This window comes from Pseudopipra pipra, chromosome 2 (assembly GCF_036250125.1).
Source record: "Pseudopipra pipra isolate bDixPip1 chromosome 2, bDixPip1.hap1, whole genome shotgun sequence".
Classification (NCBI taxonomy): Eukaryota; Metazoa; Chordata; class Aves; order Passeriformes; family Pipridae; genus Pseudopipra; species Pseudopipra pipra.
The window spans coordinates 59,283,146-59,305,554 of record NC_087550.1 but is presented as its reverse complement, the minus strand read 5'-3'; the positions used below and the strand labels follow the sequence as shown (position 1 = coordinate 59,305,554).

Below are 22,409 nucleotides of genomic sequence, written 5' to 3'. Positions count from 1 at the left end.
TGTTTCCACCTTTGCTCAATTTTTATCTATATTACCCACTGGAAATCACTAAAAAACATTGTTACTGTGAAAGCATTTTGAACTGCTTCACAGAACTGGCACATGGAACAGGGATTAAGCATTTAAGCATGTCTTCTTGCTTACACTTGCTGCAATGCCACGGAACAAAACTTCAAAGCACCAATTTAGTTCTTTCGCCTTCACTTCCCCCCTGAAAGTATCATTTCCTCCAATACAATACACATATCTAAGTTCTGAATTCCACAAGCAGCACAGCTTTTTGGCATATCATGAATTGGTTTTAGGCCTTCAAAACACAGATAATCCAAAAAACATAAATATATACAAGACACAAGAAGCAGTTTTAAATTGACCTCCCTCATAGCTGTTTTGGCTCAGCAGGATTAATAAAAAGATGAAATATAAAAAAAAAAAATCAAATTACCTCCTTCTTACATACAGAGCAAATCTACCAGGAAGATACTACACTTACTGCTGCTTCATTTAAAAAGCTATTTTTAAAAGTAATTTTAAGAAAAGCCTGTTTTTGAAGAAATTTTAAAATCTCATCAGGTTAATGACAGCTTAAATGTGTAATTCATCAGAAGGCAAGCAGCTAATAACCCCAGTACTTACTCTGAATAATCAGATTGTCTTATAAAGATTAAGATATTCTATAAAGACTTTTGTCCACGTCATTGTTATTGCTGCAGAACACAGCTTTACTCCTCCACCCCCCTGGAAGAGTTATGATTTTTGCACAGATGTCCAACTTGAACTTCTGCCATTTCAGAATAAACTTCTTCCTCTCCTCCTGGACCAAAGAAGAATCAACTTTACAACTGCAGATGCCCTAACATAGCTGTCACTGAAAGAATGTGACAAGATGCAGCCAAAACATACCTAAGAGCAGACCCCCAAAACTCCAGAGGTTTTCTGTCCATATCTGTATTTGTGGGCCTGATGCAGAAATTAGGAATAAAATAAAAATTAAGAATAAAAATTTTGTTCTGGAAAAGAAGAAAGGAAAAATGGGACATACAACAGTAAAACAAATTTCATAGTTGTTTTACACCTTGGTTCCCAAAATTTAAATTCTGAAGTGACTCTTAAGTCATTTAATTTACCTTGGGACAGCACAAGCTGTTACACTTCCTGCAGTGATATCTGTCTTCAACCTCATAACCCTTTTTTGTGCATCTGGCCAACTTACAGCTTTCAGATGACAGGCAACATTGATACTAAGAGACAGAAAATTCACCATTTCCAGTGATAACTCAGCCACTAGAACAAAATTGTCCACGATAAAAAGCAATTTATCACTTCAATTTGTTAATTGACTTCCTTACACTACTCCATCTTCCCCGTCACGCAAGCTTCCTGTCTTTCTTCCAAACTCAGCATCCAATCTGTACTAAAATCACCTACGTTTTTTCTGCTTACAGTAACCAAAGAGAATATCTGCCCTTCACAGACAGCTTTTTCTCTAGTCCTCTTATCTTGCTGTATTGTTCTTTTAATTTTCTAACTTTTTTGACAACAGGCTCATCAGTAAGTCTTTATCTCTCAGTAATCCACGCTTTAGAGAAAATCCCTGCTTCTCAGAAATAAGGGTGTGTTTTGCTTTCACCCATAAGCTTGCCCTGAGAGACAATTTTGCAATAAACTAAGTCAATCTAACTGCAGCCTGGATCAACAAAGGCAGTTCACTTCCCTCTATTATTCCCCTTCCTCTTTCCCCCTCACCTCATAGTTGTTCGGTTCAGCCAATCAATCCTTCAAAAGAGTGATTATTTTTCTGTCACTAACTTCCTGAACCAGCTCTCCACAAGTCAACCAGTGTTGCACAAGGAAGTGCAAGCACACAGGAAAAAGTCAGATTGCTGGTTTTGGCAAGAGCTTGTAGCTAGATTACCTTCATTATTTTGTAATACTGCATCTTCAGATATTCACCCACAAACACTAAAATGACAGATCCTTCATTTTTTTTTTCTTAGTTTTACTGCTTCACTTTGGCTGTTTTAATTCACACATGAATGGACACAGCTGTCTGCGTAATTCAAGTAAATAAATATGATCACTGTACTTCACCATTATTTACCAATTACTATGACAGCAGGACTTTATATAGCATGTTACATTTCCTCCTCTATTCATTAACATAAATGGTGTAAACAGTACCAGGCTTAATACAGAATGCCATAAAACTCTTCAAAAACATCGGTTTGCTGAAGACTCCCTCTTGCTATCCTTCAGTCTTTCAACCATCCTTTTAAACCTTGAACACCACCACCCTTTTATTACAGTTACATACAATAATCTATGAAGTCACTCACAACTTCATCTATTGAGTTGAGTGCATACAAAGTACAAAGCAAGAGGGCAGATTTGGGAAGTAAAGTAAGCAAGAAGTATAACTCCTGAAAGATCAGTGGAGTATCCTGGACTTAATTATTTTAACTGCAGAACTGAAATATCCAGACACTGAAAAACCAGTACATTAGGGGACTATTGTGGAAAAACCAAAGTGTGGCAAAATTGAGCTGTGGGTTTGCTTGGCCTCTCCTGACTGCTCTGGACCCAACACATTGATTCTCTCTTCCCTTATTTGGGGTTCTACATGGGCCTGCACTCATCAGGGAGCTGGCACAGCAAAGCACAAGATTATTTTCAAAAGAAATGAAACTAATGTTTTCATATGTATTTTTAGTGTTTTAGACAGTTAAGTTGATCACTTAACTGCCTCTACCAATCTAAAAAAGAGAGGAAATGCTTGACAGGACTAATTTTCTATAAAACTATGCTGTCCAACACATGTAGCATATTTCTGTCCTTCAATGCTTAAGCAGCTTTTCTACCACTTGCCTATGTCTGATATGATGCTAATCAACAATTAAACCAGCTCACTGTTCACGTATAAGCAATCTTCCTATTTATGGGAATTCCCAAATATCTCCAGTTTCATCAGAAAGCTGCATGACAGCTTAAGATCTTCTCAGGATTTCTTTGGTTTAGGGTGAGATTTGAGATTGTGGTAACTTGCACAGCACACTCAACTGATTTAAAATGTTCATCTATAGCAGATGGTATTTAAATCTGGCTTAGTCAATAGACTGAACAGTGTATTATGACTGCCCCCAAACAAGCATATTTACATACAACCTTTGAGAAAAGACAACAACACTAACAGTATCACTTCCATTTTCTCCAAAGGGCCAATACCACTATTAAGCCCTCTTAGTCCTTGAAAGAACCTCAATTTCTCATACTACATTTGCAGTTTTTCCATCTATTATATATCCTAATTCGAACAGTCATTTTGACACTAAACTCAGATTGGGCTCTGCTGACTCATTTGAGAACCATGACTTTTTGGTTGTCAACTGCTCATAATAGATGACCCAATTTTGATTTAAACTTACTGCTTTCAGTGTTTACTCAATACTGAAGTTACAGCACTTCTGAAATATCAAGCTATATACACCTGGTTTGCAACATCCTTTGTTTGACTATGATACATGATTAAGACAAACACTAGCCTATTCTAGCAATTTATTTTCTTTCTTACAGTTAATCCAACATATAACAACTCAGAAAGGATATGTGGGTTTTTCAGAACAAAAATCTCAATCTATAGATCAGGTAATACCTCAGTATTTTTATAAAATGCTTCCAGGATGCCTCCCCAGCTGAATGCAGCTATAAATACATTTTTTTCTTTCCATGTTACAGAATAATCAACCCATTCACTCTGTTCTGCTAATTCAGACTTTATAGCTCTGCATTACCAGTAACACAACAAGGGAATAATCTCCCTTATAAAAGGTTACACTCAGTGACTTTAGTATTTGTACCATTTGACACCAAATCTGTTCAAAGTATTTTCAGCTATACTTTCATGTTGCTTTGAAATCAAGCACTGGTTTAAAGTGTATTATATACAGATGCATAAAAACCAATGAAAGTTTTTCATATTCTTTGCAGAGCTATAACAGCATCCAGACTATGGTAAGAGAAAGGGCAAATGAGCACATCCAATATTAAACAATATTTTCTGTAGTTTCATCTACTGTAAAGGGGCAGGATCATCACAGGTTTTCTTTACCTAAAAGCCTCACAAACATTAAGTTACTCAGTTACTCCACATGAGACTACTCTTGTATCTTCAACCCTAACAATCTATTGAAAGGGGGGAACAGTATTCCTGTATAATTTATATCAGCTGCTAAGCTGCTCAAAGCAGAAAGCTCCACAAATAAAAACCTGCTTCCTAATTCATAACTGATTTCTAATTATGAAGAAATAATTCCTCAGATTCTTTCTGATTACACACTGATTCACTTATACAAAAAGTGATCTTTCCACAACAGGAATTCTTACCTGCTGGGTTTTCCTAAACTCTTCAAGTAATTTTAAGGCCATATCATAATCTTTTAGTAAGTGGTATGCAATGGCATATCCGATCCAGGAAGCCCGTTGCGTGGGGCGTAGTTGAAGCAGCTGGTATCTTGTCTCCTTCAGTAAAGGAAAAGCAATTTTAAAACAAGATGTCTAAACAGAGTTACTACACATCCATCATAGTTTACCAACAGTACAGCTCGTATTTTAAAAGAACCTTTAAAAGCCCTAGGAAATTTTTTTAAATTCTAACAGCGTGAGGAAAAGCAGCAAGTTTCTGTCTTATAAATCTGGGGGATACATCCTAAATATAGGAGTCATGGTACAAAGCATAAACTCTTTGTTGGGACACAAAAGGTGTCATTTTCAAGAACAACTCTTAAGGGCCTAAATTATTTCCAGAAATAGAGCACTGAAATCGCAGAGAGCAGTTTCCATTAAAAAGCATGAGCTCACTGGCACTGAAAGAGCAGTCCCACCCTCCTCACACCTAGGCAAATGGTCCTCATACTGCTGCAGCAGTTCTTAGAACCTCTTCCTGAGTCAAATCATATCCTTAAGTCAGCTATTCCCTTTTCCCTTTGCATTAGCAAATTCAACATCCTCAGTAGGGAGACCAACTAATGCCAAGCCCAGAGTCCAGTCTTCTACTTCCCATGAAACAGCCAAATCAGTTCAGCTATTTTGAAATTACTAACTCTGTTTTAAGACAAATATTAACATTTTAGTTATGATAATAAACAGCACTGGGATTCAAGAAATCACTCATCATGGGCCAAGTTACCCACATACTCAGAAGAAACATGATAGTCTATTTCTCACAAAAACCACCTCAGCATACGCACCCAAAACACCCTTTGCAGTACTTCACATTAGCACAGTAAGTACTCCTACTTGCTAATCTAAGTCTCATCCCTTTTTTCTTTTTGAGTGAAAAATGAGTTGAGAACTAGTTTTACAAGGTGATCCACAAATCAAATTCACAGAACAACTATTTTTATTGCTGTTCTCAACATTATCTGGAGCTCTGCTGCGATATGTTTTCATGCTTTCCTAAACAATAGCTTAAAACACTTTTGAAACAGAAAAAAAGGAGCAACAATAAAAGACTTCATAATGAAAGAGAACAACAAGGGAAGGCTAACAGCAATAAATAATAATTCAAAGAGAATACTTACTCTATATCCTTCTAAATCCCTCATCTGAATCTGCAACAGAGAAAGATCTCTCAAGATCTGTAGATTATCTTTATCTAGTTTGAGTGCATTCCGATAACACTTGATGGCTTCATCATATTTCTTATCTGAACGCTGCAAAAGACCATAGACGTGCCAACCTAATGCACATTAAGGAAGATACATTTACAATGTTCACAAAGTAACTGTCATGCATTTATGTTACAGTCCAAACAACTTAACATCTTCCTTGAAAATCAGCACCCTGATAAATGCAGTTTGATTACTGCAGCCAGACTTTACTGACACATTTTAATATTAAATGCTTCCAAATAATTTGTTAAGTCACATTCACAAACCCCTGAGCATTGTTATACAAATTAAATTATCCAAACTCCACAAGACCATTCATTGTTTAAAACACGCTACTGCAATTACAGCACAAATTCTTACTCACAGAAGTGTTTCATTCTAGCAATACAATTGGTGCACAAGTTCTACTTTTTCTCTCTTGCCTATCTATAACCTCAATTAGACTCCAGATTTCAGAGCGCTCCACTTTATTCATTGGCAAAGAGAAATCAGCATTTCTGTGCATCAGAAGTCTTTGTCACAATCTCAGCATCTCAGATTTCCATCAACAGTATGTCACAGCAAAAAGATCAGGTTTTGTACTGCAAAGGATACAGACATGACTCTTTACATCATTACGAAGTCCTTTACGAACAAATTCATACGCTTCTTCCTTCTTCCCTAAGCAGTTCAAGGTCAGTCCTTTCATTGCGAGCGTCTCTGTAAGAAGTAACATATACTTATGTTTCTTACTCCCCATATGTCAACTTCACAGTGAAGATATCCTTTGAAGTTGTTACACAGTGAAGTTCCCCATTAAAATATAAATTTAGATCAGGACAGCAGCCTAGCACAGCTGAAGACAGCTGGATGGAATAATTTCCTTCCTTGATATGGGTCTTAAACAGACCACTGCAGAGCACCATACAGATGTGATGAACACAGACAACACAAACTTTTATTAATTTAAAAAAAACATCTAATTGGCTTTAAGAGAGTTAACAATAAGCTGAAGCAAATTTAGAGAGCTTCTGAATGTGCGTTTAAGTTCCAGATAGGCAGACCAAGAAAAAAAAAATTCATTAGGTTGTGTCATACTGTAACGAACAAATCTGTCAGTCAGCTCCACTGTTACAGACTGCTTACAAAGCATTAGTTAAGGGAAGAGTATTTCCTGCTATCATATTTGGGATCTAAGAGACCTTCTCAATGTAACAGCATTTTTATCAACATTCTGAGAGGCACAAGATTTCAAATAATACATTGATATGACTACTGCTCTCCTTCTTCCCCCATTCTTCAAGACACACAGTGGGAAGCAAGTTGCATGTAAAGCATGCATTATGCCTGACAGTTGTTCAAGATTCACATTTCAGTTTTTTTGTTAAATAAGAGATCACTTGTTTTGGCCCCTGCCAGAAGATTAGTCACCTTTTCATCACAGTACTCTGGTTTTCCTCCAACTGCAACCTTTTCCTCAGTATTAATGGCAACAGCCCATGATCTCAAGGTCAGCTATAACAGCAGTTTGAGGTTTTACTGATAGACCTGTTTAACACTTTTTCTGTAAAAATGCACCTAAAGTGAACGATGACCCAAAATGAGTCACGTGGGGCTTTTTTGTCCTCCCTCCTGTAAGAACAGAGAAAGACAGAATGATATCTTCCAGACAATATCAAGAAGCTTAAAAAAGAATATCCCCACTGTGGGAAGAGGGCCAAGGTACTCCTGCCTTCCCACACCAAAGAGATAACTGCCCAGCCACAGCAATCCATCTGTTTGCCACCTTCTCACTAAACTTTTGAAATTCCTAGTCTCTGAAGCTAAGTGTGACAACAGTGCAGCTTTCCATCAGATCATTTCACTGGCTTAGTTCTGCTTCAGCTGTTCATTCCAGGCTTTACTCCCAAGCTTCAAAGCCATTAGTGGCTCAGAGCCCAAGTAGTACATGGATTGCCAAGGCAGCTAGTTGTCCTGGAAAAGTTTAAGAGGTAGCAAGAGCAGAAAAGACAGATCTGTGTACAGAGATGTTACAAAAACACAAGTGCTAGTAGAGACGAACACATCAGGTCAGAGCTGGACAAAGCAATCTAGCTTTGAGGCATCAAAACTTTTATCTCTAGGGAATTAATGAAGACAAAGAAACAGCAGACATTGATGGAAGCATGAAAAGGACCAGTCAAACATTTTGCCAAGATTTGACAACATCAAATAGGAAAACAATTTTATTGATACAGTACAGATACACTCACTTTGGTTGCTTCAACATAAAAAACCCAAGAAAACTTCCCTGTATCAGAAGGAAAGACTGTCTGAACCCTGTAACAGAAACCTGTAATACAGTAAGACTAGAGAAGCTTACTGAGGATGTAAATAGAAGTTAGATTTTGCTGCCCTATTTCCCACAATACTTATCAGAACAGGATCTCCAGATTCTGTCTTCACCTTCAAGTCTTAAGAGCAACAGTGTTACACTTAACTCTGCTCCTTATAGGTAGCAATTTGGTAGGCAGCACAGGAAATTTAAGAGTATGAACTTGAGAAAAAAACCCCAGATTTTTAATTTATTGTCAGAATATCTTCATGCAGTATCCAAAAAAAGGCTGGGCTTGCCTTAAATAAGAACATAAGAAAAACCCACACTAGCATTCTGACCCAGAAACCTAGAAAGGCAACTTACTTGAAAGCTCCACTGAAGTGTGCTTCCACCATATATTTTGATCTTCAACATCCCACTGCTAGGAGTTTCTGACAGAGCTACAGTGGAAACTTGGTCTGAATACACAAAGACTGAAAATCCCGAGTAATTATTCAGTCATAAGGACAGAATCACACCCTGCAACAAGCTCCTTTCTTTCCTATTAGCATGAAATAGACTGATTACACATTTAAGCTCATGATAGGAGAAAAAAACCAAAACAAATCTTGAGTCTGCAGTTACCTCCATGTTCAGCAAATTTTGGGTTAGAGAGGATCATCTTGCAGAACTTGAGTCCATTTTTGTACTGTTTTTGTTCGTAACATTTCTGTAAAAGAGGTGAAATACAATCACTGAAACATGTTTAAAGCCGGAGTACCTTAACACACTATTACAAATGCAGCCGTTCATTCAGCAAGGTATGGGGATCAGATCACCAACACGCTCTAGTCAAATATGGCCATTCATATCACATTGCCTTTGTTCAGCACTCAGAACATGCAGCCAATATTCTACCTCGTGGTCCACTTTTTTATTAAAAAACCAGTAATTCCTTTTCAACAGAAATAAAGGGGAGTAGCAATGTCTACTTCGATTTAGAAATTCTTAAAACAGAGACACAAGTTAGAAATCTTGACTCAACAGGACTTTTGAGAAGAGTTAAGTCTTAAAGAGTCTAGACACTCCTTTCAGCATCCAATTTCCCTGGCCTAGTCACCTCCCAGAGCAAGAAATAAGACAGAAGACTTTCCTAGTTGCCAATATAGACTTTTGGAAAGAAGAGAGAAAACTGAACTAGGATAGACCAATCATAACCTCTGAAATCTCCACATAGATATCAGGGTGGGAGAATTTATCAGGTTATTAAAAAAAATAAAATATCTAGTTTCTACCTAGCTGGAATAGTACAGCTAAGGGCTACTTTTATAGTTACTTAGAATACCATTTACCTAATTACTAGGTAAACTGGCAAACAATGTGGTTCAACTGTGGAAACATACAGAAGAAACAAAACATGTGAACCCAAATCCCTTTTCTTCTTTAGAAAGATATTACTTAAGTCAATAAGGTTCTAGTAATTTAAATCAATTACTGATCACTACAGTAGATCAATAAAACAAATTATTTAAACCAATTAAAGGCAGGTTTGTATCAGCAAACATGAAAATGATGCAAGGTCACTTAAGATTTTTAACTGCAGGAAAACCACCAAACCAGGCTTAGCTTGGCACCATTTTCAGTTAATAAGGAGTATTGTCCTGCTGTAATTTAGACAGCTATTCTCAGGAGAAACTATGTCATTGCAGTTATGTGCTTGAGTGTTTTAACAGTCTCTCATAGATCATTCCCACTCCATCAATCTTCCAGGACAGAGGTAAAATCTGTGTTAAATTAATACAGAGTGTAGTAACGCCTTTGCAGTCAGAACAGATCATACATTGCTTTCTGGGCACAAGCAACAGAAACACGCCTGAGCTCACTTTTGGGTAATCAGCTAAGGTGACAAAACAAGGATCCTCCTCCAATCTGTGAGGAAGGGCTTAACTGCAGACAGTTTTTAAGTTCTTGTTGCCTGAAACTCAAGACACCTGCTGTTAACCATGACCAAGTGCAGACCAAATCATAGAATAATTTAGGTCAGCGGGAACCCTTGGAGGTCATCAAAACCACCTCTCAAAAAAAAAAAAAAACAAACCAACAAAAAAAAAGAGAGCTAACTTTGATAGTAGATCAGGTTGCTCTGCCTGACTGACTTATGGCAGGATGGCCACAGGGTTCCCATTAAAGGCAAATAGTTATACTATGGGAATTAACATCTAAACAAAAGCAACAGAAGAGTTTTGAGATTTTTTTTTTTAACTGAGAACTAGCTTCCACACCTTATCTAAAATAATGCCGGTTGTGGCAAAACTCGGGAGTCCCTTCTAGGAGGTCAAATTTTCCCATTCATCTACTTGTTTTGTTAACATAAGCTGCTTAATACAATTTTTTTAAGAATCCTAGGAAAATACCAAGAATGCTCCAACTATGCTTTCTAAACAGGTAAGCCTAAAAATAACAGAATAGTGAACACTGATCCACAATTCTGCAACTCTTGCAAGTTGAGTGAAATTCCAAATATACAGCAGTGCTTAACCAGAAGCTATTTGAGTCAAGTGTGCACTTAAAATAGATCCATTATCCTTGTTCTGACATTTTTATCCAATAGAATTCAGTTTCAGGCACTGAATTTAAGATAATTATAGACAAATGTGATTTTTGGAGAACAGACAAGATCACATTTTCCAAAGCCCAACAGATGAATGGGAGAGAAATTAATGCACTCCACATTGAGAGGAAGACTAAGTTCAATATTCACAGTTTTTTTGGTTTGCTGGTAAGACAACCAGCATACTTTGTTTAGGTTGAGGAAAGACCTCTAAGATCATCAAGTCCAACCTTTAACCCAGTATTGCCAAGTTCACCACTAAACTATATCCCTAAATGCCACATTTAACATGCCTTGTAAATACCTCCAGGGTTGGTGACTCAACCGCTTCCCTGGGCAGCCTCTTCCAATGCTGGAGAACCAATTCAAGTGAAGAAATTTTTCCTCATATCCACTCAAACTCCCTCGGTGCAATTTGAGGCCATATCTATCTTGTCCTGTCTCTTGTTACCTGGAGAAGAGGCTGATCTCCACTTTGCTACAGCCTCCTTTCAGGTAGCCGTAGAGAGTCATAAGGTCATCCCCAAGCCTCCTCTTCTCCAGGCTAAATAATCCTAGTTTCCTCAGCCTCATAAGAATATAATTGTACTCATAGTGCTTGTCAATAAACAGTTTAGCCCAAAAACAAGACACAAAGCATTTCTTGACCACCTGCTTGTCAAAAGACAGTTTGACTACAGAAACATAAGGAGCATGAAATACAACTTTGTGCATTCCATGCTTATGGGTCAAGTCTTGCTGGTTAAGGAAAAGGTGACTTACTAGCCCCAGTGCCTCCAAATACATATATGCACATGCATTTGGAAATAAGTTCTGTATTTATAACAATACATTAGCTTAAAAGTATACCAATACAAAAGGGCTTTGCTCAGCAACACAAATTATTTATCTCTCCTCATATATACCTACACACATGCACACACTGAAAGGCTGACAGATTCAGTTACATGGACAAGCTTTTAAAGCATCCCAACCTCATGAATGGACTACTTTCAAACTTCTGTCTGTCAAAAAACTAGATGAGCACACTATGCTCCACCCGCAATTTGTTTACAGGAGACCAGACTTTGATGGTATATGATACTCATTTTGTAGTACAGATGGGCATTTCATAGTTGAGAAGCCTGATGTCTCCATACATGTTCTCAAGTCTTTTTACTAATCAGGGCAAATGTAGCTAAAATGCATGTACTATTGTCTGTCTTTGGTTTACTAAAACCTCAAGCTAATATGCTGGGTTGGCTTTTTTTGTTGTTTGTATTTTTTACGCTACCTTACCTGTTATGCTTTATGTGATGCTCTCCATCACCCTTTTATGGCAATCATTTCCTGCTAAAACTAAAGCCAAATCATGAATGTTTACACACTTGAAACCTCAAAGGGAGATTTTGGCAAGGCCAAAGTGTTATCCAGAACTCTTGCTACCAGATGCTCCTGGAAGGATGTTACCTCCTCTGGCAAAAATCTCATAATTATTTATTTCCTTTTTCAACACCAACTCAAAGATATCATCTACGTGCAGACTTTGCCACACAATTAAGCTACATATAATTTTTGTACTTTCAGGGGAGTATCAAGTGCCTCTACAAAGATGTCAAATAGGAATTGCATCTAAGAAGTAACTATGACTGTAAAGGTAAAAAGTAATAGTAACAAGAATAAAACAGAAAAACTTCAGAAGAAACTAAAGAAGAAACTTTATTCCTGTATTACAGTGCTTTGCTGCTTCTACTTAAGGAACTGCCACTCACAAATCTAATTTATTTTTTTGCATGATGTAATTTTTTTGAGGACATAAACACTTCCACCCTTAAAACAGACAAACTCCCCTTTCACTACTAAATATAAACAGAATCAGGGATCTGACTCACTCACTAACATTACTTATAAAACAGGACTTCATGTATCACTATTCAATCATGTTATTCACATGTACATTAAGTGTAACTGTTTATAATATCAGGTTAATAAAGGGATTCTTTTACGAACTACATCTCCCTAGACAAAGCATTTGCTACTTCGAAAAAGCATTTGCTACTTCGAGAACAGCTACATGTTTCACATACTGAAGCCATAGTTTAAAACAGAGTTTGGCAATTTTGTGGCTGAAGAACATCTCATTATGGTCCTCAGATATTAACACTCACTTCTGAGAAGTCCTCTAACAAAAAAAAAAAATCTCAACTAGCTACTCAGAGACTGCAGCAACCAACTCCCTTCCTCACTTCTTGGCCCTGAATGTACTACTGCCCCTGAATGTACTAAAATGACATTTCATAAATCATTTTCATGTGAAGGCTGGATAAAAGGTAGTATCTCATTCAAAGAATGAGGACAGCTATGACATCAAACCAAACAGCAGTGTTAAACACAGCACTCAGGCTTCCTTGATCAACTTAAATGTTTTACTAATTTTAAATTATTTAAGATGGTCTGTGACTAACACAGCTGCAGTGAAGAGGGTCAATCCAAATTTTCCACTGACTTGTCTTATGGTGAGCAAGTGTAAAGGGGGCTTATAAGAAAGATAGGGACAACTTTTTAACAGGGCCTCTTGTGACAGGACAAGGGGTGATGTTTCTACACTAAAAGACAGTCAATTCAGACAAGACATAAGAAAGAAATATTTTACAATATGGATCGTGAAACACTGGAACAGGTTGTCAGAGGAGTTACATATGTCTCCTCCCTAGAAACATTCAAGGAGCTTTCAGTAACCTGATTTAGTTAAACATGTCACTGTTTATGGCAGAGGGGTTGAACTAGATGGCCTTGAAAGGTCCATTCCAAACCAATGCACAATTTCTTTAAAAACAATACCACAATTTAAAAATTGGTTTTGCTGTCTCCTGACAAGAACTTATCAAACACAAAATCCAAACCACTGCCAACACTTTAAAACTATTCTCAGATCCTCCTGTACAGCTCACATTCTACTCATATAGGTCTGCACATCAATAGGCTGCCTTGCCAGAAATGTGCTGCAACATCAGAACCAGCAGTGTGAAAAGTAGGACTTTCAACTAGTTTAACTGTTTTTTACATAGCTGAATAAACACAGCTTCAAGCTTTATTAGAAGAAGATAGAATAGGAATATTAGGTCAGAAAAGACTTCTAAATCACCAAATCAAACTGCCAAGTCCACCAACCATGTCTCTAAATGACACATCTACATGCCTTGTAAGTACCTCCAGGGTTGGTGACTCAACCACTTCCCTGGGCAGCCTCTTCCAATGCAAAATAACCCTTTCAGTGAATAAATTTTTCCTCATATCCAATATAAATCTTTCCCCTCGTCACATCACTTATTACCTGGGAGAAAAGACCGACCTGCACCTGACTACAATGTCCTTTCGGGTTGCCATAGAGTCACCCCTGAGCCTCCTTTTCTCCAGGCAAAACAGACCCAGCTCCCTCAGCCACTCCTCATAAAACTCCTTTAAGTTAATCTTCCATGCTACTGTACTTCCATATAATCCTGCTTGCAGACCTCTCAGCACTTGAAAGTTTCAACATTCTTCTTGCCAGGTAGTGTCTTCACTCCTGTTGCCAAGATTTTGGTGTAAAACTTGGCGGGGGGGGGGTGGCAACAGCTAAGAGTAGTTTAAAAAAAAAAATTACTCTTAAGTTCTCAATGCTTACATCTTCAATTTTTTCAACTGTATGTCTCCCGTGCAACACTGACATGGGTGCTGCATAAGGAAGGAACTCAAGAACTAAATGTGGAACATTAGAGCCTAAGGAAAAAGGACAAGGTTTACACACCAAGCCTTACGGAAGGAACGTTGGAAGTCTCTCCAAGTCACAGTGGTGAACAAGTTCAGTAACAAAAAAAAAATAAATCTCAGTTATCAATGACTCTGATTCTGATCAGCAACTTTTCCTGGGAGCTATTTGACAAGTATTTAGGGGCTGATCAAATTACTAATACACATCTCTGACCAAAACTAGGTACAATCAATACAGCAACATCAGCACACTGTCAGTATTCTTAACTGGCATTTAACACTGGGACCTTTTAAAAAGCCTTCCTTGTTTTATCACACATCTGTAAAACAATGCCATTTGCACCTAACAGACAACCTATGTTTTTCACAGCAGCTAATAAAATTAGTTGTCCAAGTACCTTTGTTAGATTTCAGGCAAAACTCACTATATGATGTTTCTATGCTAATAAATAATAATTACTAAATTACTCACCAATTTGACCGCAAGGTCTGACAGTAAATTGTTTGAATTATATACGGTAAGGTTCTGAAAGAGTTTGGCACCCATGCTGGAAATGCTTCTCATATCACAAAATATATGGATACTATGTAATACTGATACAGGAAAAGAAAGCATCATGATAACCACTAATGTCCAGAGACAGACTAGGGACCTCTGCATGCGGTTTCCCAAACAGCAGTCCTCTCCACACTGATTTCAGTTCACGGATGTCTCAGAGAATGAAAAATAAAAACAACTATCAGCTGGAAGGAGCTTCAGCTCATGGAGGCGAAAAAAGCCCTCCCACAGCATCTTAGACTTGTAGTACCAGGACAACACTTCCAGTGTAACAACATGTTCTTCCACCCATTTCCCATGCCTGGGCTGGTTTAAAAGTAAATCAGCAGGAGAAATGAACCCAGCTTGAGAGATTACAAGACAGAGTTACAATTTACTAAAAAGAGTAAAATAAATACAATCATACAGAGAAAACTTGATTTAAACCCCCAAAGACAGATGGATAACCCAGGATCTAGGGACAAGAACAGAACAATGTTTCTTAGCCCCCATGCTGAAAACCACGTGCCCCCCGTGAGTGCAGAGTAAAAGGAAAGGAAAACCTGTTGGTTCAGATGATGATTGCAGTCCTGTTGAGAGTCGCAGTCACATTCCTGTCAGAGTTTTGGTCCTCGTCTTGATCCGATGAGTGGTACCAGAAGTCCCAAACCCCAAAGTTTATATATGCTCAAATTGAGGTGGGAATGCCCAGGACAGGGAGTTTCAGTATGGGTGATTTAACTCTGTGAGTCATGGGATATTTCTGGAATCTTTGATAGGTCGTTGCAGCTGCCTATAATGCCAGTCCAGTATGGCCCATTAGCAGAGATGACCCCTCAGGCTGGGTGCGAAGGTGCAGTGCCTCCCTGGAGGGGAGTTATCTCAGCTGAGTCAGTGGTGTGAAGACAAAGAAACATTCCCCTGCCTCACAGCATTTTTTAACACCCAGCTTGTAGCCTGAGGTGTCAGGTGTGCCCTGGCTAGCCGCTACAATCCATCCATTTATTAACAGTCCATCAGAAATTACATAGAGGGTGCAGAATATACAGTTTTGGTTATAGTCACACAATGATAAACTGGTCCCAACCCCTGTAACTAGGACAATGCCCTACAGGTATATTACACATGCACAGACACCCCCACTGGTCTGCTGATAAGAGCAGTTAACCTTATCAGCTGAAATAAAAAGAGGAAAGCAACTTAGATACATCCTTTCTCACTTCAATTCTCAAAATGGACAGGCCACATCGTTCTTCCCCAGACCCAGGGACTTAGCAATGCAGAACGGTGCTGAGTCACATCACAGACAGTGGTGTACAAACAGAATAAGCTGCCAGCATTATACAGTAGTAACATTTTCATCAAAGTACTGATGTCACTAATATCTAAGCTTTCATTATCATGATTCTCTGTATACAACAGAATTGTTTCCTTTAACCAGTTTTTCCCAATTATTTAAGTTCAAATCTACAGAAAACACAAAAACACCACCACCTGCATTATGTACAATAACAGTTGTAATCACTGCTGTCTGTATTCTTTAGTATTGGCAGAATAAAACTGATGTATTTATTATTTGAAAGAACATGTATGATAAGAGAATGTTGTTTCAATATTTACTATCATAGACATCTTTAAAAGCCCTATAAACTATACCTCTTTTAAAAGCTATGATCAATAAGCTTGCCCTAAATTAAGACCTAGCCTAATTTCGTGCTGTGCACACACTCAATACTACTTGAATCCCTAGAATATCCTTTGCTTCAAAAGGGCAGAAACAAGAGAACATAGAGCAGAAAGAGCTCTGAGAAGTAGTTAGCATCTGTAACTTTGTCACTACTTGAGGCAGTAGAGTTCTCTACTGTTTATGAACATGCACATGCCTCTGCAAAGCATAACAGCAACACCAGAAACTAGACCCTGTCACATATTTTTCATTAGTTTTCAATCTGCACTTGGTGTAGAAGTACTGGAGAGACCAATCTGCCACATTTCCTGGGATGAACTGCAATTTGCCTAGCAAGAACTCAGACCAAGCAGGTGGCTCCACAAGCTAGTGGAACTGCATCTGTGAGCAGTTAAGTAAATTAAACCATGAAGATCAGCACTGTTTTGTGGGACTCGATACATACACACAAAAATAAACATCAGGCTTTAAAAGTTATGCTTTTATTTAGACATCTTAAAGCAAGTTCAAGACAATTACCAGTGTAAACTTCCAATTTCATCTCAACATCCCATACTCAATTACACAGTGATTCAGACAAAAAGTTGCATGAATTATACAGATTTGTCCAGCAAGATCAGACCCACCTGGTAAGATACAAGTGCTGGATGCATAAACAGACCCTTATGAATAAGAAGTGCATTGCTGCAGTTCTTACAGAATGTTCAGCCTCCAGCTATTTGTATGTCACCAACCCTCTGAGCCAAAGGGTGTACCTTTCAATCATGGCTGGGCTTCGCAAACAAAGATTTGGGAAGGGCTCTACCCATGTTTGTTACAAGCGCGCTGGTGGCTTATGAGGCCAATACGTGACAGACATGTCCGATTGCAAAAGGCACAGCAGAAAGACTCCTTAGGTGGTAAATTCTGCAAGGCACAATTCTTTCTGAATTGTCTTTTCTCCTCAAGAGTGATCCTGTGTGCGTTCTCAAAAGCATCAGCAGCGTTATAGATGGTGTGTCTCCAGGCCTCCCGATTGGAGGCCAGAGTAGACCAGTTATGTTGATCAATATGGCCAAGGTTGAGATGTTGTTTCAGGGAGTCCTTGTATATCCTCTTCAGGGCTCCTCTCTTGCGACAGCCGGTGGCAAGTTCACCATATAGCAGGATCTTAGGGAGGTGGTGGTCCTTCATCCTTTACACACACAAAAAAAGCAGTTGCCCACACACATCCCCTATGGCATCCAAACCTCCTCTTAGCTAATACATCATGCAGCAAAGAGTTCCACAGTATAACTACCTTTTTGCTAAGAACTTTTTGTTAGAGCCTGCTACTCTGCAGCCACTATTTCTACCAAAACAAAAAGTAAGCACGATAGCTTGAACATAGGCAAGACTCTCCTTAGCTTCTTGTCATAGTTTCAGACTGCCCCCCCTGGGAGCTGGGGGGCCTAGAGGTGATTGGGTGCCAGGGCAGTTTTCCCTGGAGGGTCAATCACCGCTCATCTTGTTTGCTCCTGCTGAAAAATCATATATACACAACGAGCAGAAGTTGTTGGCAATCAGTCTGTCTGGTTGCTGTTTTTTCTGCTGCTGTGTGTGTGTGCGAGTGTGAGAGAAGGCTGGGGTGGCAGAGCCCCTTTTCTTTCCCCTCCGGGGGAAAGGGGGGCCCTGTGGCCCACAACTCTGCCTAAGCCAGGGTTGGAGGCATCACTGGAGTGAGTGTGTTTGTTGTGAGAAAAGAGACTCACAACATAAGGTAAGTGGGAGAGAGAGGGGCAGGCCTTGCAGCCAAGCCCTCTTTCCCCCCACACCTTTTGCAGCTGGACTGCAGAGGGGGCTTCTTATTTTCCTCACTGTAAAGTGGAGGAGAGGCTCAGCATTGGAGCAGAGCCAAGTGGACGGGCGGAATGCAGCTCAGTGCCAGGGAGATAACCCCAGGCGAAATTGGAGATGGACCAGAGAGAGGCCCGGAGGATGTCCTTGCAGTGATTTAAACGGAGGGTAACCAAAAACTCAGAGAAGGAATGAAGATTCCAAGACACGTATGTGTGACAGGCTGACTGAACTACAGCAGCACGGAACTGAAGTATGAGAGAGAGAATCACACAGCAGAGATGGCACGGAACCAAGGAGGATGGACTCAGAGCTTTCATCTTGGACTTCGTGAGGAAGAAAAGACTTGAGCTAACAGTGGGAGGTTGGTGGGGGAACCTGAACACTCCCATGAGAGAGAGACTGGGTACCTATCAGCCCCGAAGGGCTTTTTCCTGGACTGAATTGAAGGAGAAGCTTAAAAGGACTGATAGAAGTGTATAATATTCTATATATAGTTGCTTTTAGCTTGTATAGTATTTATCGTGTAGAATAAAGGTATATATACTTCCCCTTTCCCCTATAGAAGCCTCTTGCCTGAAAGTTTCTCTTCAGTGTTGAGATAAAATTATGGGAAGGGGTGGGGGAAGCCTGGAAATTGAATTTTGGATTTTTGTGGTGGCTCAAACCACCACACTTCTCCAGATTGCTCATAACTTCTGCATCTTCTGTTCTTCTGTTTGGTAATTTCATACTTGCCTCCTTCTTCTCAAGAGGCTTGGGGGCAGGGCCAGGGGAAAGAGCAAAGCACACAACACTGCAAATGTACACTTGCAACATACTGGAGCAGTGGCATGACAGTGTTTTTCTTTTCCCAGGATTCAGTGGTTTTCAACTACTGCACAAGAAAACTGTTTTAACAGAACCTCAAATATCCCTAAAACTGCAAATCTTAGAGGCAATCCATCTTACAGCCCACAGTAGGTCTGCATTAAATTAGGATTTCCAAATTTACAACCAATTTTACTTGTTATGACTCAACTTACTCCAGAAATGTGAAGTACTTCTGCATGTTTGCAGGTGGCCTTCACTTTTTGTGCATTGAATAGTTCAGCACAACTGAACTCTTCTTGCTATTCAGCGCTATAACCACCACCAATTAGGAAAAATATCCAGCACAAGGGGAATTAACTCTGAAAAATTACCATTTTTTAAAGGAAAATTCCTGTATGAAAGTCCAGAGTGAAGAAACAACCACCATCATTCCATAGAAGCCTGCTTTACGAGCCTTTCATGATGACCTTCACAAACTCCTTTTGAAAAATTAAAACAAGAATATTTACTTAGGATAAAGTCTTCTCCAAATCAGACTCTCTCATATTACTGACAAATGTGTAGTGTCATCTTCCCTTATGAAAGTCTTACTAACTATAATCATTAGTCTGTTACCTATCCTCCACAACTCTGTCATATTAGAAGAATGCAGCTGGTCAGGCATCCTCACCACCTCTCTTCAAAGTCCATATCAAGGAAATGGCCTGCACTCTTCCTAGGCTGCCTGTCCTTAGCAGCACAAGAAGCAACCACACCACTAATCAGTCTTATAAGTTACACCAAGAAGACTTTACCTGACTGCTCCACACTCCTCTCTGTAAAGGAAGGCATCTTTAATGACTTCAAACACCCACTACTCCTGTGGTGGATTACAATGGCTACCTCAGATATGTTATTCATCTCATCTGGGAGGCACTAATTAGCATAACAACATACCTTCACAATTATTGAGTTTAATAGTTCCGTAACTCCCCCACATCATTACTAGGAGACTGATTATTTTGCATGCTTATAATCCATTATTATTTAATTAAATAAAAGCTTAAGAAAAGCTCTTAGAATTCTACAAATAAAAATTAATTTAATAACTTCTACAAACACTTGTATATTTATATTTTATCAAAGAATAAATTTCACAAGATTATTGAAGAAGTTGCGGAACAAAAAGGACACTAAGTTAAACAACTCCTCAGAGAGGGCACTTTAAATAACTGCTAAGATCTCCTCACTCCAGAAGATGGAAATTACGTGACTGAGTGAACTATGCAGCAACAAGTCACTGCTGCAAGGGATATCCTTGTGAACTTTTTGTGTTTTATTACTTGAAGTCAACTGCAATTAAAACAGCAAACCTTATTTGATGCAACAACAATAAGTGGAATTCACTAAGAAATCAAAGGATTAGTTATTTACAGTCATGATACTATCCTCAGTTATTAGACATGAAACAAACATCAGGTAAGACCTTATACTGTGTGTTACCTGGGGACACCAATAGTTACTAGAAGACACTAAGCATTCCTTAAAAATAGAAACAATTTGGCAAGTAAGCCAAGAAAGTACTACAAGAAACCCAAGGCTTTTCCCTAAAGCACTTATAAAGACTACTAACTGTACTCTATCCAGACAGAGCTGATTTGATTCCATAAAGCCAATGTTTAAACTAACTCTAAGATTAGACACAGTTTACAATCTGGATTCTAGGGTGAAGGAGGGGAAAAAAAAAAAAAATCAAAGCAGCTTAAATGGAAACATACTCTCAAGGCAAGCTCACAAATCTATTTTAAATACAAAAAACAGAAGATCTGCCTAAGCTTACTAGAAGTAAACACCCAATACACATTACCAAACTTCAACCTTAACAAGAAACATTTCTAAGTTACCATGAGTATGTGCTTTAGATTGCATCTGCCCCATTAACTAAGAAAATCACCTGAGCTGAAGTCTGATTTTAGATGGCAAGAAACACACCAGCATTCCTGTATTAATTCTTGTTTATGATGCCTTTCTCTTTCCATGACAGAGGAGCAATACTTCAAATACTTCATCCATGCTTTCTCTGAGACTGAGAAGTGGAAGATAAAAGCTTGAAGCTGCTCAGCCCCTTCATCCTGAACAACATCACACCTGCAAGCATCAGCAGATCTTCCAAGGCAAGAGCAACTAGTCTGAGAAAAAGTCTCTGCAGAAGAGTCTTAGTCCAAGCCTAAGAAACAAAACAGACTTGGAAGTCAGGACAGCAAAAGAAATGAGCTCTAGGACAGTACTCCTGAGCAAACAGAACTATTACCTATGCTATTACAGTTGCTATTACTTCCCTAATCACCCAACTGCTAGTTTTAAGTCAGCTTCTTCAAGCACTGCCAAGCATGCATGCACACAAACTGATGTGGCTTAGAGACTATTTACTCAGCTTCTTGAGCAGACTTCACAGCTTCCTCTGAACTCCAAGAGGCCACAACACTCAGGGCAGCTCTGTCAGCTTGGTTGTGGGCATCTTGTTCAGACCGTTGATAACCTGTCTCATATGTTACATACACACACCACGTCACTCACTCTGAAGTATTTCTAATGCTCTCCAAATGAGTTTCCCATTTCACAACTGCTAATTCTCTGCAGAGCATTCATAAAAATACTTAAGTCTTAATATATGAGTACAGTTTCCTTGCATCTGTTCCATTTCATTAAATCACTACATGCTTGTAAGGTCTTATTATACAGCCGCCCACATAATCCCCCAAAATGCCCCCAACTTTTGAAATCACTAGGGATGCTATGGGCATTTTAAGTATTCTGGCAGTGCCAAAGTAAGCAAGAGCTGGATCAGTTAAACAGCCTTTAGCACCACAAGCTATACTACTACATCAAAATACTGAGACATGTCAAGCAGCCAAAGGGTTCTCTTTTTACTATGTAGACATTAACATTCCAGAAAGAGAGTGCATCATGAAAGAGAGCTAGCTAGAAAAAAAGTAATAAGAAATTAAGTTTCAAGAAGCAACAATATATGAAGAGCCAAGCCAACAGTTTTGTGATTAACACTTTAGGAACTGTGATTTGACACTACACAGCACCACCTAAAGCCTTCTGAAAGCTTTGAAAAGAAAGTAAATCTCTGTATCCACTGAAGTTTTCTGCATCCCTCTTGTCCTTGCCTAAGCACTAACTCACAAGTTTTATCCACTGCTTAATAATAAAAAAAAAAACTCCATCTAAAATATGATCTCCCAAAAAGCTCTTCAGTTGAAAAAACTTTACAAGTGACTGCTACTGTG

The 22,409-nt window shown here is 38.8% G+C and overlaps 1 protein-coding gene across 2 annotated transcripts in view; it reads right to left on the bottom strand.

The window, feature by feature from the left end:
• Positions 1-22,409, bottom strand: part of NAA16 (N-alpha-acetyltransferase 16, NatA auxiliary subunit) — a 64,469-nt gene that overhangs the window by 40,461 nt on the left and 1,599 nt on the right. For both annotated transcript variants that reach the window (XR_010428340.1, XM_064645640.1), the window contains exons 2-5: positions 8,587-8,671; positions 6,261-6,365; positions 5,577-5,734; positions 4,381-4,515 (exon numbers count right to left, since the gene is read on the bottom strand). Coding sequence is in view for 1 of the 2 variants with exons in the window: in XM_064645640.1 (XP_064501710.1) it covers positions 4,381-4,515; positions 5,577-5,734; positions 6,261-6,365; positions 8,587-8,671 (483 nt within the window). In the remaining variant the exon portion in view is untranslated. The remainder of the gene's footprint in view (positions 1-4,380; positions 4,516-5,576; positions 5,735-6,260; positions 6,366-8,586; positions 8,672-22,409) is intronic.